This window comes from Vipera berus, assembly GCF_964194415.1.
Source record: "Vipera berus genome assembly, chromosome: W".
NCBI classification, from domain to species: domain Eukaryota; kingdom Metazoa; phylum Chordata; class Lepidosauria; order Squamata; family Viperidae; genus Vipera; species Vipera berus.
Window position 1 is genome coordinate 63480322 of NC_138210.1, and position 14847 is coordinate 63495168.

The window sequence follows — 14847 nt, forward strand, 5'->3', positions numbered from 1 at the left end:
TTTCCTTTTGTGAGGGAATCGGTTCCAAGTGGCTCTTTCACTGTTTCAGGTTGCTGACCCCTGGTCTAGCCTCTTCTTAAAAATCTCCAGTGATGGAGCACCCATGATTTCTGGAGGCAAGATGTTCCACTGGTTACTTGTCCTCACTGTCAGGAAGTTTCTTCTTAATTCCAGGTTGCTTCTCTCTTTGAGCAGTTTCCAACCATTGTTTATTGTCCTAAGCTGAATAATGGACTACCACAAGGATCAGTGCTATCCCCTGCTCTTTTTAATTTCTACATTCATGACCTGCCTGAAACTGGTTCTTGGAAATTTATTTATGCCAATGATATCAATCTCACAGCCCAAAGAACCAACTTCAATGATACAGAGGACATCCTTTCTCAAGATCTCCAGAAGCTGGATGACTACTTCAAAAACTGGCGCCTCCATCCAAGCCTAACAAAAACAGAAATAGCCACATTCCACCTCAGCAATAGGTACAGAAATTACCAATCTTCAGTGAAGTTGTAGAACTGTATTTTACAATGTAATAACTCTTCGAAGTATCTGGTGGTAACATTGGACAGATCACTAAGCTTCCGACGACACCTGGGAAAAACAACTGCAAAATTGAAAAGGTGCAACAATTTACTGAACAGACTTGCTGGAACATCCTGGGGTGTGGATGCTAACACCCTACGAACAACAGCCTTGGCTTTGGTTTATTCCACAGTTGAATATTGTGCCAGTGTGTGGCTTAACAGCGCCCACACCCAAATGGTCAATGTCCAACTCCGCCAGACAATGTATATCATCTCTGGTACATTGCACTCCACTCCTGTGCACTGGTTACCAGTACTTAGCAATATCATACCACCCCACATTAGAAAATAAGCTCTTGTTCAACTATGGTCAAGGATGCTGAGCAACAAGGCCCTCCCTATTCACCAAGAGAATGCACAGTCCATCACAATATTGAAATCCCCCAGGCCAGCATGAAAAACAGCTATTTTCTTAACTGTTAACCCTGAGAAAGCCTGGAGAGAGGAATGGTCAAAGGTACCTTCTTGTGGCCTGTCCATTAGTGATCCCTCTACCAAACCACCTGGTTTTAACTTGCCTCGCTCTGTCTGAATGAAATTGAACAAAATTAGGTGTGATACTGGAAGAAGTGCCTCTGCCCTGTATCAGTGGGGATGGAAAGTTTCCCTGAGTTGGAATTGTGATGCTGATATGCAAACTATTAAACATATTGTGCAGGTTTGCCCACAACATCTGTTCTCTAGTTCCCTAGAAGATCTGCACAAAGCAACACCAGAGGCAATCACCTGGATAGCTGAATTGGGCATCAAGTCATGAGGCCACTGCCATACCCCTGTAGAAGTTTTATATATAGGGCTTCTGGTTTTGCACAGTAGCGCAGCAGCCGAGGGATTGCGGGGCTCCGCACCCTATGACTGATTTCTGCCTGCTAGGGGACCCTACAGGTGAAACTCGAAAAATTAGAATATCGTGCAAAAGTTCATTTATTTCAGTAATGCAACTTAAAAGGGGAAACTAATATATGAGATAGGCTCATTACATGCAAAGCAAGATAGTTCAGGCCGTGATTTGTCATAATTGTGATGATTATGGCGTACAGCTCATGAAAACCCCAAATCCACAATCTCAGAAAATTAGAATATTACATGCAATCAATAAAACAAGGAGTCTACATACAACAATATCGGACCTCTGAAAATTATAAGCATGCATATGTACTCAGTACTTGGTTTGGGCCCCTTTTGCAGCAATTACTGCCTCAATGCGGCGTGGCATGGAAGCTATCAGCCTGTGGCACTGCTGAGGTGTTATGGAAGACCAGGATGCTTCAATAGCGGCCTTCAGCTCTTCTGCATTGTTTGGTCTCATGTCTCTCATCTTTCTCTTGGCAATGCCCCATAGATTCTCTATGGGGTTCAGGTCAGGCGAGTTTGCTGGCCAATCAAGCACAGTAATCCCACGGTCACTGAACCAGGTTTTGGTGCTTTTGGCAGTGTGGGCAGGTGCCAAGTCCTGCTGGAAAATGAAGTCAGCATCCCCATAAAGCTCGTCTGCGGAAGGAAGCATGAAGTGCTCCAAAATCTCCTGGTAGACGGCTGCGTTGACCCTGGACTTAATAAAGCACAGTGGACCAACACCAGCAGATGACATGGCTCCCCAAATCAACACAGACTGTAGAAACTTCACAATGGACTTTAAGCATCTTGCAGTGTGTGCCTCTCCATTCTTCCTCCAGACTCTGGGTCCTTGGTTTCCAAATGAGATGCAAAAGCTGCTCTCATTAGAAAAGAGGACTTTGGACCACAGAGCAACAGACCAGGTCTGTTTTTCTTTAGCCCAGGTAAGACGCATCTGACGTTGTTTGTTGTTCAAGAGCGGCTTGACAAGAGGAATATGACATTTGAAGCCCATGTCCAGGATCCGTCTGTGTGTGGTGGCTCTTGATGCACTGACTCCAGCCTCAGTCCACTCCTTGTGAAAGTCCCCAACACTTTTGAATGGCCTTTTCCTGACAATCCTCTCCAGGCTGCGGTCATCCCTGCTGCTTGTGCACCTTTTTCTTCCACACTTTTCACTTCCACATAACTTTCTATTAATGTGCTTTGATACAGCACTTGGGGAACATCCAACTTCTTTTGCAATTACCTTTTGAGGCTTTCCCTCCTTATGGAGGGTGTCAATGATGGTTTTCTGCACAACTGTCAGGTCAGCAGTCTTCCCCATGATTGTGATTCCTACTGAACCAGACTGAGAGACCATTTAAAGGCTCAGGAACCCTTTGCAGGTGTTATGGCTTAATTAGCTGATTAGAGTGGGACACTTTGAGCCTAGAATATTGCACCTTTTCACAATATTCTAATTTTCTGAGATTGTGGATTTGGGGTTTTGATGAACTGTACGCCATAATCATCACAATTATGACAAATCATGGCTTGAACTATCTTGCTTTGCATGTAATGAGTCTATCTCATATATTAGTTTCCCCTTTTAAGTTGCATTACTGAAATAAATGAACTTTTGCACGATATTCTAATTTTTAGAGTTTCACCTGTAAATGGGCCTGAAGTTGCCCCGTAGAGGCAACAAAGAAGAAAGGAAGCCCTGCCGATTGCAGAGAGATGGCAGTCGATCCGATCGGTTTGGGAAAAGCCCTCCAGAAACTGGCAGGAGAAAAGCTAGCTTAACTTCAGAGTCTAGCCCAAGCTACAAGCAGCCGAAGCCCAAAAGCACGATTTTAAGCTGGTTGTATACAATGTGTTTGGAAATGGGTAAGAACAGTGATTTTCTCTCTTCTACTTGAAAGTTGATTCCCTGGGGGGGGGGAAGAAAAAAAACCCCAAAAGCAAAAAGCCTCCGACATGCCTCCCACTGGATTTCAACAAACATTAATTTGCCTACAGGGGGAACAGGTCGACAGACGATGCCATAGCTACTGCTTTACACTCTGTAGCAAGTCATCTTGAGAAACCTGGAAGCTATGTCAGGATGCTTTTTTTATTATAGCTCGGCTTTCAACACCATTTTGCCAAGCAATCTCATTGAAAAGCTGACTGACTTGAAATTTCCCCCCTCCATCTGCGATTGGATTCAAGACTTTCTCAGGGACCGGTTACAAACAGTGAGGGTTGGGTCTGCTTTATCCACCCCCCTGAAGCTTTGCACCAGCTCGCCACAGGGCTGCATGCTTAGCCCCTACCTGTACTCATTGTACACATATGATTGTGTATCATCCGACCCATCTACTGCAATAATTAAGTTCGCAGATGATACTACCGTAGTGGGTCTTATTACAGGTGGGGATGAGACAGCATACAGGGGGGAGGTACAAAAACTAACCATATGGTGTTGCAACAACAACTTGCACCTGAACATCGGCAAGATGAAAGAGATGGTGCTAGACTTCTGGAGGAAAAAGGAGGAACCTGCCCCACTTTACATCAGGGGGGGGACTGTGTGGAGAGTGTTTCCTCCTTTAAATTTCTGGGAGTCTACCTCTGTGAAGATCTTACCTGGAAAGTTAATACAACCCCGGTGGCCAGAAAGGCCAAACAAAGACTTCACATTCTCAGGGTATTGCGGAAGAACAGGGTAGAACAACAGCTAATGACCCTCTTTTACCAGTCTACTATAGAGAGCGTCCTCTCGTACTGTATTGTGGTTTGGTATGCTGGTCTGACAGCCGCGGATAGGAAAGTATTACAGAGGGTGGTGAGCACAGCACAAGACATTGTGGGCTGTCCCCTGACACCACTGGATGACATCGCCAGGGCTCGCTGCTTTGGAAGAGTGAGGAAAATTCTCAGGGATGACTCACACCCTGGACGGTATCTCTTTACTCTCCTACCATTGGGTAGGAGATATAGGAGTATAGTCAGCCGTACCAACAGGCTGAAGAACAGCTTTTGTCCATGGGCTGTTAGGCTTTTGAACGGGAAATAATTTTCATTTCATTTCATTTCATTTCATTTATTTGATTTCTATACCGCCCTTCTCCCAAGGGACTCAGGGCGGTTCACAGGGCATATATAAATAGCTATACAAAAATTAAAAGAAAATTAAACCAATGCCCAATTAAAATACAACAATGATAGAATAATAAAAACCAATTTAAAAACCCATATTCCCCCATCAGGCCAGACCGGCTAATTCAAATAAGTCTTCAACCCGCGACGGAAGGATCGAAGGTCCAATGCCATCCGGAGCTCAACCGGCAGTTGGTTCCATAATGCCGGAGCACCCACAGAGAAGGCCCTCCCCCTGGGGGCCACCAGTCGACATTCCCTGACCGGAGGCACCCTGAGGAGGCCCTCTCTGTGGGCACGCACAGGGCGGAGGGGGGTTGATGCCGGCAGCAGGTGGTCCTCGAGGTATCCCGGACCCATGCCATGTAAGGACTTAAAGATCATAACCAAGACCTTGAACCTCACCCGGAAGACAACTGGTAACCAATGCAGCTCGCGGAGCAAAGGTGTAACTTTTATGCATGATTGACTTGCAAGGCCGGTGTGTTGTGCAATTAGCTCACATGGTGTAATAAGATGGAGGGTTTGTGTCACTGAGAGTTGGGGGTGGGGGCACGAAGGGAGGCTCAGCCAATCTCAATGTATACATGGTTGTACTTTGACAATAAAGGTTCATTCATTCAAGGAGGAGGGGGATCTTGGCCCCACCCTCCTACAGACAGAAGCACCAAATTAAACTGTTCAGGGGGAACAGAAATATATTGAAATGAAAGGATTATAAGACTTAACTTGGATAAGCTTGAAATCAGTGGAATCTGTTAAGATTTTCTTTTTAAATCATGAAAATAGAAGCAAACAATTGTCTATTACTGAAAAATGAAAAAAAAACATGAAGTGGTGCTGACATCTAGTGGTGGATGAAAATATACAACAGCAGTTGCTCTATTACAGGGATTGGCAAAGTCCAGGAAGAGATAACTGCTTCTAGACGACCTTCAATGTCTTAATAACAGAGAACAGCTGTGACAAAAAAAGAAAAAAAAGAAAAAAAAACATTTTGGGCTATCTACAAAGTGAGAACTATAAACTCAATTTTTTTTTGACCTTTCTGGATTACAAATACTAACTCAACTGTGATTCTAAAACTGTCTGCAGAGAAAGGAAAACCCTGACTTTTGGCTATCATGAAAAACCAGAGATCTGCAGAAAGAATGTACCAAGAAAAAACAAATACTTTCCAGAAGGAGATGTATACTATGTTGCAACTAATTCAAACAAAAATGATCTCAAACCATGAGGAAATCAAAAATAACTTTGAAAACATAAATGAACACATCTCCAATTTAACTTTACAACACAAAAATTCTCAGAAAATAAAAATAGTGAGCAGAAAAAACAGACAACTGAATATGAGACTGAAGAGAGAGATTTTAAGATGGAATTTAACAACAGAAGAAAGTATGACTTAACCCAGAAGGGAAAAAAACCTACAAGAAATACTGGATATGGAAAAGATAACCTAGAATCTAAGATCACAAAATAAGTTTGAGGACAAGAAAAAATATTTGACAAAATGGATTCTGTCAGGAGAACTACGAGAACTTGAGAGACAAAAGATAAATAAAATCAAGAAAGAAAGAAAGAAAGAAAGGAAAATGAATACGAAGGGGTGAAACCTTCCTATAAAGACATCTTACCTGTTTTGCTTTTTATACCTGCAACATTTTCAAGATTATGGGAAGATTCTTTGATTCAGTGAAGCATATTGATCAGGAAAGATGTTTGGGGGGAAAAAAAGGCTAAAGCGAGAATTAAGAAACTAGATGATGGGATTTACCAGAGGGAATATTAAAAAATTAAACATTTGTTTGAATATGTTTAAAGAAACAGAAAGAATTTGGATATAAATGAAGATTAGTTTAAGAGGGATGAACCCCTCAAGTAACGTAGTATTTTTTCTTTCTTTTTTCTTTTGTGTTTTGTTGTTTGATATGAGAAATATTAAGATGTTGGGATGGTTTATATAAAATAAATGTTTTCTCTGTTTTTCTTTTTTTTCTTTTTTTTTAACATATGAGAAATGTAAAAATGTTGGGACGGCTTGTATGACAAAAAAGATTTAAATACTTAACCGTAACTAATTTTGAGAAAATCTTAACCAGTAAGAATGCTTTGAATATTGTGGGGAAAACAAATTTAAATAAGAACTTTGTAAACAGAATCTATGATGAGGCAACCAAGATGATTAATCAGAAAAGAAATTTTATACTGACGTGGTTATTATTTGCAGAAACATGAGCAAAATGTTTATATTTAACTGTCATTTATTCAAATAATAAGAACTGTATTAATTTAAGGTTGGTAAAAGAGAATATTATTGGGAGAAGAAAAAATCAAGCAAAGCCATAATATGGACTATAGAATTATAGAAATTAATTGTCATTGTTTTTTTAAATACTAACCCAGACAACACGCTGTTTACCAAATATTAAGGTGATTGTTAAAAATCAATAAAACATATTTTTTAAAAAAGAAGTTTTCTATATAATTACATGGATTGTGTGTATATGTTTACTTCTCTTCTGTTATGTTCTCATCATACGCTAAATAACCAATTTAATTAAATATAATCAAATTTCATTTTTGACCAAACCAAGTATTTTTGAGAGTGGTGCCTCAACATGAAAAGAGTTTGTCCTTTTGTGCCACCCATACCAGTATAGCTGCTTAGCCATTTCCACTGGATGCAGGAATAATCAGTCAGGACAGGCTGCACAAGTGTTGTTGTTAGCTGCGAAGTCGTGTCCGACCCATCGCGACCCTATGGACAATGTTCCTCCAGGCCTTCCTGTCCTCTACCATCTTCTGGAGTCCATTTAAGCTCACGCCTCCTGCTTCAGTGACTCCATCCAGCCACCTCATTCTCTGTCGTCCCCTTCTTCTATTGCCCTCAATCTTTCCCAGCATTAGGCTCTTCTCCAGTGAGTCTTTCCTTCTCATTAGGTGGCCAAAGTATTTGAGTTTTAGCTTCAGGATCTGGCCTTCTAAAGAGAAGTCAGAGTTGATCTCCTCTAGGACTGACCGGTTTGATCCCCTTGCAGTCCAAGGGACTCGCAGGAGTCTTCTCCAGCACCATAGTTCAAAGGCCTCAATTCTTTGGCGCTCAGCCTTTTTTATGGTCCAACTTTCACAGCCATACATTGCAACTGGGAAGACCATAGCCTTGACTATACACACTTTTGTTGACAGGGTGATGTCTCTGCTTTTTAGTGTGCTGTCTAGATTTGCCATGGCTTTCCTCCTCAGGAGCAAGCGTCTTTTAATTTCTTGGCTACAGTCCCCATCTGCAGTGATCTTGGAGCCCAGGAAAATAAAATCTGTCACTACCTCCATTTCTTCCCCATCTATTTGCCAGGAATTGAGAGGGCCGGATGCCATGATCTTGGTTTTCTTAATGTTAAGTTTCAACCCAACTTTTGCACTCTCCTTCTTCACCCGCAACAAGAGGCTCTTTAGTTCTTCACTTTCTGCCATTAGAGTGGTATCATCTGCATATCTTAGGTTGTTGATATTTCTTCCGGCAATCTTAACTCCAACTTTTGATTCCTCTAACCCTGCCTTTCTAATGATGTGCTCTGCATATAAGTTAAATCGGCAGGGTGACAGTATACAGCATTGCCGGACTCCTTTCCCAATTTTGAACCAATCAGTGGTTCGGTGTCCAGTTCTCACTGTTGCTTCTTAGCCCACATATAGGTTTCTCAAGTGACAAATAAGATGGTCTGGTACGCCTATCTCTTTAAGAACTTGCCACAGTTTATGATCCACACAATCAAAGGCTTTAGCATAGTCAATGAAGCAGAAGTAGATGTTTTTCTGGAACTCCCTAGCTTTCTCCATGATCCAGCGTATGTTGGCAATTTGATCTCTAGTTCCTCTGCCTCTTCGAAATCCTGCCTGTACTTCTGGTAGTTCTTGGTCCACATACTGCTGGAGTCTAGCTTGTAGGATTTTAAGCATAACTTTACTAGCATGAGAAATGACTGCAATGGTGCAATAGTTTGAACATTCTTTGGCACTGCCTTTCTTTGGAATTGCAATGTAAACTGATCTTTTCCAATCCTGTGGCCACTGTTGTTTTCCAAATTTGCTGGCAAATTGAGTGTAGCACTTTTACTGCATCGTCTTTTAAGATTTTGAATAGCTCAGCTGGAATACTGTCACCTCCACTAGCTTTGTTGTTGCTCAGTTTTTCTAAGGCCAACTTCACTTCACATTCTAGGATGTCTGGCTCGAGGTCAGTGACCACCTCATTGTGATTATCAGGGACATTAAGCTCATTCTTGTATAGTTCTTCTATGTAATTTTGCCACCTCTTCTTAATCTCTTCTGCCTCTGTTAGGTCCCTGCCATTTTGGTCCTTTATCATGCCCATTTTTGCATGAAATGTTCCCTTCATCTCTCCAATTTTCTTGAAAAGATCTCTGGTCCTCCCTATTCTATTGTTTTCTTCTATTTCTTTGCACTGTTCATTTAAGAAGGCATTCTTATCTGTTCTAGCTATTCTCTGGAATTCTGCATTCAATTGGGCGTATCTTTCTTTTTCTCCCTTGCCTTTCGCTTCCCTCCTTTCCTCAGCTATTTGCAAAGCTTCCTCAGACAGCCATTTTGCTTTCTTGCATTTCTTTTTCTTTGGGATGGTATTGGTTGCTACCTCGTGTACAATGTTGCGAACCTCTGTCCATAGTTCTTCAGGCACTCTGTCTATCAGATCTACTTCCTTAAATCTATTTGTCACCTCTACTGTATATTCAACAGGGATACGATTTAATTCATACCTGAGTGGCCTAGTGCTTTTTCCTTTCTTCAGTTTAAGCCTAAACTTTGCAATGAGAAGCTCATGGTCTGAGCCACAGTCAGCTCCTGGTCTTGTTTTTACTGACTGTATAGAGCTTCTCCATCTTTGGCTGCGGAGCATATAGTCAATCTGACTTCTGTGTTGACCGTCTGGTGATGTCCATGTGTAGAGCCGTCTCTTGGGTTGTTGGAAAAGAGTGTTTGCTATGACCATCGTATTCTCTTGACAAAATTCTATCAGCTTGTGCCCTGCTTCATTTTGTACTCCAAGGCCAAACTTGCCTGTTATTCCGGTTATCTTTTGGCTTCCTACTTTAGCATTCCAATCCCCCATGATGATAAGGACATCATTTTTTGGTGTTAGTTCTATAAGGTGCTGTAGGGCTTCACAGAACCGGTCAATTTCATCCTCTTCAGCACCGGTGGTTGGGACATAGACTTGGGCTACTGTGATATTGAATGGTTTGCCTTGGATTCGAACTGAGATCATTCTGTCATTTTGAGGATTGTATCCCAGTATTGCTTTTCCTACTCTTTTATTGGCTATGAAGGCTACTCCATTTCTTCTGAGGGATTCTTGCCCGCAGTAGTATACCTGATGGTCATCTGAATTAAATTCACCCATTCCTGTCCATTTTAGTTCGCTGATACCTAAGATGTCGATGTTCAGTCTTGTCATCTCGTTTGACCACGTCCAGCTTTCCTTGATTCATGGATCTTACATTCCAGGTTCCTATGGAGAAAAAATCTTTACAGCATCGGACTTTCCTTTCACCACCAGACACATCCACAGCTGAGCGTCCTTTTGGCTTTGGCCCAGTCGCTTCATTCTTTCTGGCGCTACTAGTACTAGCCCTCTGCTCTTCCCCAGTAGCATATTGGACGCCTTCCGACCTGAAGGGCTCATCTTCCAGCGTCATATCGTTTTGCCTTTTGGTACTGTCCATAGGGTTTTCATGGCAAAGATACTGGAGTGGGTTGCCATTTCCTTCTCCAGTGGATCACGTTTTGTCAGAACTCTCTGCTATGACTTTTCCGTCTTGGGTGGCCCTGCACGGCATAGCTCATAGCTTCATTGAATTACGCAATGGGGGGCTGCACAAGTACACTATCCCTAAAATAAAATAAAATTCACAGGAGTTTGGCTTATCCTTTTGTGCAAACTAGTCATTTTCTTCAAATTTCCATACTGAAAAGCAACACACAAACATTTCAAACATATCAACACATGGACTTTTGTTCCAAATAGCAATAGCACTTAGACTTATGTACAGCTTCACAGTGCTTTACAGTGCTCTCTAAGCGTCCAACAGGGATGGCACATCTCCCTTGGAATGTTTGGAGAGGCCAGGGGCTGAGGACAATGCTGTTTTAGGCCCCTCAGGCAGTGGGGGAGATGGTGACTTAAGGAGAAGCAGGTCTCTCTCTCTCTCTCTCTCTCTCTCTCTCTGTGTGTGTGTGTGTGTGTGTGTGTGTGTGTGTCTTTGTCAAGAACAATTTTTTGTTTTGGCTTACACTTTCCCGGCTTTGACTCGTGCTCCTGCCTGGGCCTTGCTTTTGCCCTGTGGACTTGCCTTTGGACTTGTGGACTTGCCTTGCCCTTTGTACCTTGACTCCAGACCTTGCCCTGTAAGCTATACCTGTAAGCTATACCTCTTTGGACTTTCTTTATTACTGGATTTTGTTTGGGGGATTGAGGTTGGCTGCCTTCAGGGTAGCATGGGGTAGAGCCTTACCGGCTGTTGTAGGGCCATTTATTGTGGTCTTTAATCAGAGCAATAAAGGACTCTATCAATGCCTGCCTCTGCCTAGGTGACCTGGGTCATAACAGAGTCAGCATATTGCCCCCAAACAATCTGGGTCCTCATTTTACTGACCTTAGAAGAATGGAAGGCTGAGTCAACCTTGAGTCAGTGAGAATCGAACTGCTAGCAGTTGGCAGAATTAGCCTGCAATACTGCAATCTAACCACTGCACCACCACAGCTCTAACTATGACTCTGTTGCTTTCTCATCTAGTTGCCTTTCCATACTGAAAAGCAACACACAAACATTTCAAACATATCAACACATGGACTTTTGTTCCAAATCCTTACTATACCTGTACAGGTAGCCCTTGATTTATGATTGGTCACTTCGAAGTTACAATGGACCTCTCTGGGGGTATTTACAACAAGGATTTGAAGTTCCAACAACACCGCCCCATGGCCACATGACCGCACTTCATGTAGTAAGCAACTTGGCTGCATTTATGGCTGTTTACAGCATCCCATGGTCATGTGACATTTTACAACGGTTTTGCAGAGAACCATCATTTACTTCCCATTTTTAGCAAATCCAGCCCATAGTGAACCACTGGTTCACTTAACGACCACAGCAGTCACTTAATGGCTGCTACAAAAATAGTTGTAAAATCGGGTTGGTCATATGGGTGACCTGATGTTTGACCATCACATGTTACAACTGTGATGGGCAGGCTCCATTATGGTTGTAACTTGTGGACCTGTAATAGCAATTTCCCCAAAAACCTTCACCTTTCCAGTACACTTCAGATTTCTGGATGGACACTCTTGCTCACCAATGCTGTTCGTAGAGCTCTCACTATCATCTATGCAAATTACTTCAATTTTCACAGCATTCTGAGACTCTGTCTTTGCCGTTGACCACTCATTTTTGAATTATGAAGTGGGATCCCCATAGACTGTTCCCCCCCCCCAAAAAAAAAAAAATAGACGTAGGAAACAAAAGTTAAACTCTGGAAAGCTTATCTTGCTTGGGCCATCTGGTGGATTTTATTAGGCTTACCTTGTGATAACTGAAGTTCATCAGTGCCTGTTTTGGCCATCTCAGGGCATGAGCCACAGCACCATTACATAGATAGCTCTGGAATCAGACGATAACAGTCCCTTGGAGCTCAGCTTCTTCACTCCTCTTTCATTTCCTTGGGAAAGACAAAAGTCCTACTGTTCCCCGTCTTGTCCTGGGAAAAGTGCTTTACCTCAAAAGTTGTGCTCCCCTGCCTGATAGGAAAGAGAGTCCAGATGCATCCAAGTGCACCTTCAAATAACCAATTTACTGAGGACAGATCAACAGCTCTTATCCATGATGGCTCCATGCAACAGCAGAAATGAGTTGTTTCTTCATACATTGCTTGTGGCAAGGCCATTTTACAAATATGTTACTAGATTGCCTTTGGCTTGATATAGCACAAGTCTTCGTATATTGCCTTATACCAGTGATAAGGAAACTGTGATCTAGGGCCAAATGTACTCTCAACTAAATTTCAAAGAGCTCAGCAAATAAGCAAATCACATCTGACAAAAGGAATGTTTGCCTTTCCCACTGGGTGGAAAAGAAAAGATAGAGAGACTAGGAGGGTGGGGAGGGGTGGTGGATATCAAACAGAAAAAGGAGAGAAAAGTAAAACTTCCACTTCCATGTAACTTTGCCTACACCTCCTACTAGGATACAACTATTAATAGAATTTTTTCTGAGATGATATAAAAGTGAAAAAGGTCCCTATCCTCATCCTATACTAACAGCTCCTCAATTTTTTTTGTACCCTATGTCAAATAGTTGCTCTAACTTTCAAATGCTCCCTCTCTTCTGTAGGCTGCCTTAATGGAAATAGGACAGAATGCTTTTGGTCCTTCTGTACTGAATAAGGATGATATCCCAGCCTCCTTTTCTTCATTTATCCACTGCCAAAAGCTGCTTGTTCCTCTCCCCTGACCTTCTTTTCCAAAACTGTTACTGATCATCATATAGCTATTTGGCTACACCAAACATTCCATGAGAACATTATGCAAAGGAGGGGATGTTGTCCTTAAATTCTGTCTCACCTTTCCCCCCACCATGGGGAAGATGTTCAGCTAACGTGCAACCACATAGCAGGGTTTATGGAGGAGGGGGCACAGCAGCAGTTATTAGGAAGGAGGGACAGGTGACCAAATTACTGTCTGAAGGTAAAATGTAACCTGAAACAGAAAGAGAAAGAAGTTATCAGCAAATTCCCTTATTTTATTACACACCACAATCCTTTACATGTGATTATGTGAAGGATAAGGCAATTTGACTCACTAATAGGTCTGTGTCCAAAGTCCGTTGTTGTTCACCCTGTTCACCTATTACTGTTGTGCAAGGTTTGCCACCAAGCACATTGTGAAGTATGCAGATGATACAACAGTAGTGGGCCTTATTCAGGATGACAATGAGGGTGCTTACTGCAAGGAGGTAGAAGGTTTGGTGAACTGGTATAATAAAAACAGCCTTGTTTTAAATGTAGGAAAAACTAAAGAGTTCATTGTCGATTTCAGAAAAGGCAGGCACAGCCAGACACCTCTGTGTACTAATGATTCAACTGTGGAGGTGGTTAGCAGCATCAGGTTTCTGGGTGTACAGCTAACAAGTAGGTTAGCTTGATCGCTCAACAGTGAGACACTGGTGAACCAGACACAGCAGCACCTGCATTTTCTGCACCTGTCATATTGCATTTGTCAACGCTGTGACAATTAAGAAATTGCAGCCACTTCCGGGTGGCAAGGCTCCGTCGATGGCGGTCATTTCTGACCGTCAGCCCCGCTATTCCGTTTAAACCGCGAAAACAGCGACGATCAGCTGTTTCGCGGTTTGGGAATCCCCCCTTTGGGAGAAGAGGGGGGGTGAGTATTCAGGCAAGAGGTAGAGCTCCCCTAGACCCCCAGAACTTAATCTGGGGGTTGAAGGGTGAGAGTTCCCTCGGAGCCTGAATTAACTCCGGACTCAGGACTCTTCTGTTTCAAGGCTTTGAAACAGAACAAGACGCTGCAACCACCCCTGCTTTCAACATTGTATTTTGGATTACTTGGACGCAGGCAGAGCTGAGCGGGAGAATACAGAAACAGCAAGTATATGATCTTTAACTCCGGTTTAACTTAAAAGAAGGGGAGGAAGATGGTGTCGGAATAACTTCTGAGAGAAAGTGTGAAGTACAAAAGAACAAGGAAAATAAAATAAAAGCAAGGGGGAAGACAGAAAGTGGATTTTTAAAAGTTGTAAAAGACTTTGTTTAAAACATTTGAAATTGGTTCAAAGGTGATTTAAGAGACTTGGCTATTTGACAGTGAAGCAACAAAGTTGCAATTAGTGCGGAAAAGTGAAAGTGAGAAACAAAAGTTAATTGGGTGTTAAAATGGCTTCCAAACCACCTAGATTTTCCGTCTCTAAAAGTACAGGGGCATCACCAGTTCAACAATCTGGACTTCAATCACTGATGCCACCCCCTGCAGCATCTGCACCCACATTAATATTGAAAGATTTACCAGATGCTCTAAAACTCCAATCTGTGCAAATATCTGAGCAAGTGGCAGAGCTTATTAATGAGAAAAATAAAGAAATATGAGAGGATATTTTGCTGGCACTTCAAGGACTGACAGTCTGTATTGAGAATCTGGATGATCGTGTGGAAAGAAGTTAATCAAAATAATTTGATATTGGAAGCCAAAGTCAGTGAAGCTGAGAATAAA

The 14847-nt window shown here is 42.3% G+C and overlaps 1 protein-coding gene across 1 annotated transcript in view; it reads right to left on the bottom strand.

Annotated features, from left to right (window-relative positions):
- The window catches only part of LOC308675977 (oxysterols receptor LXR-beta-like), a gene marked incomplete at both ends in the record, with an annotated part of 90707 nt that extends 78519 nt beyond the window's left edge, over positions 1-12188 (bottom strand). Inside the window, 3 exon segments of the mRNA XM_081341668.1 lie at positions 11922-12021; positions 12025-12044; positions 12149-12188. Coding sequence (XP_081197794.1) covers positions 11922-12021; positions 12025-12044; positions 12149-12188 — 160 coding nt within the window.
- Positions 12189-14847: the final 2659 nt, after the last annotated feature.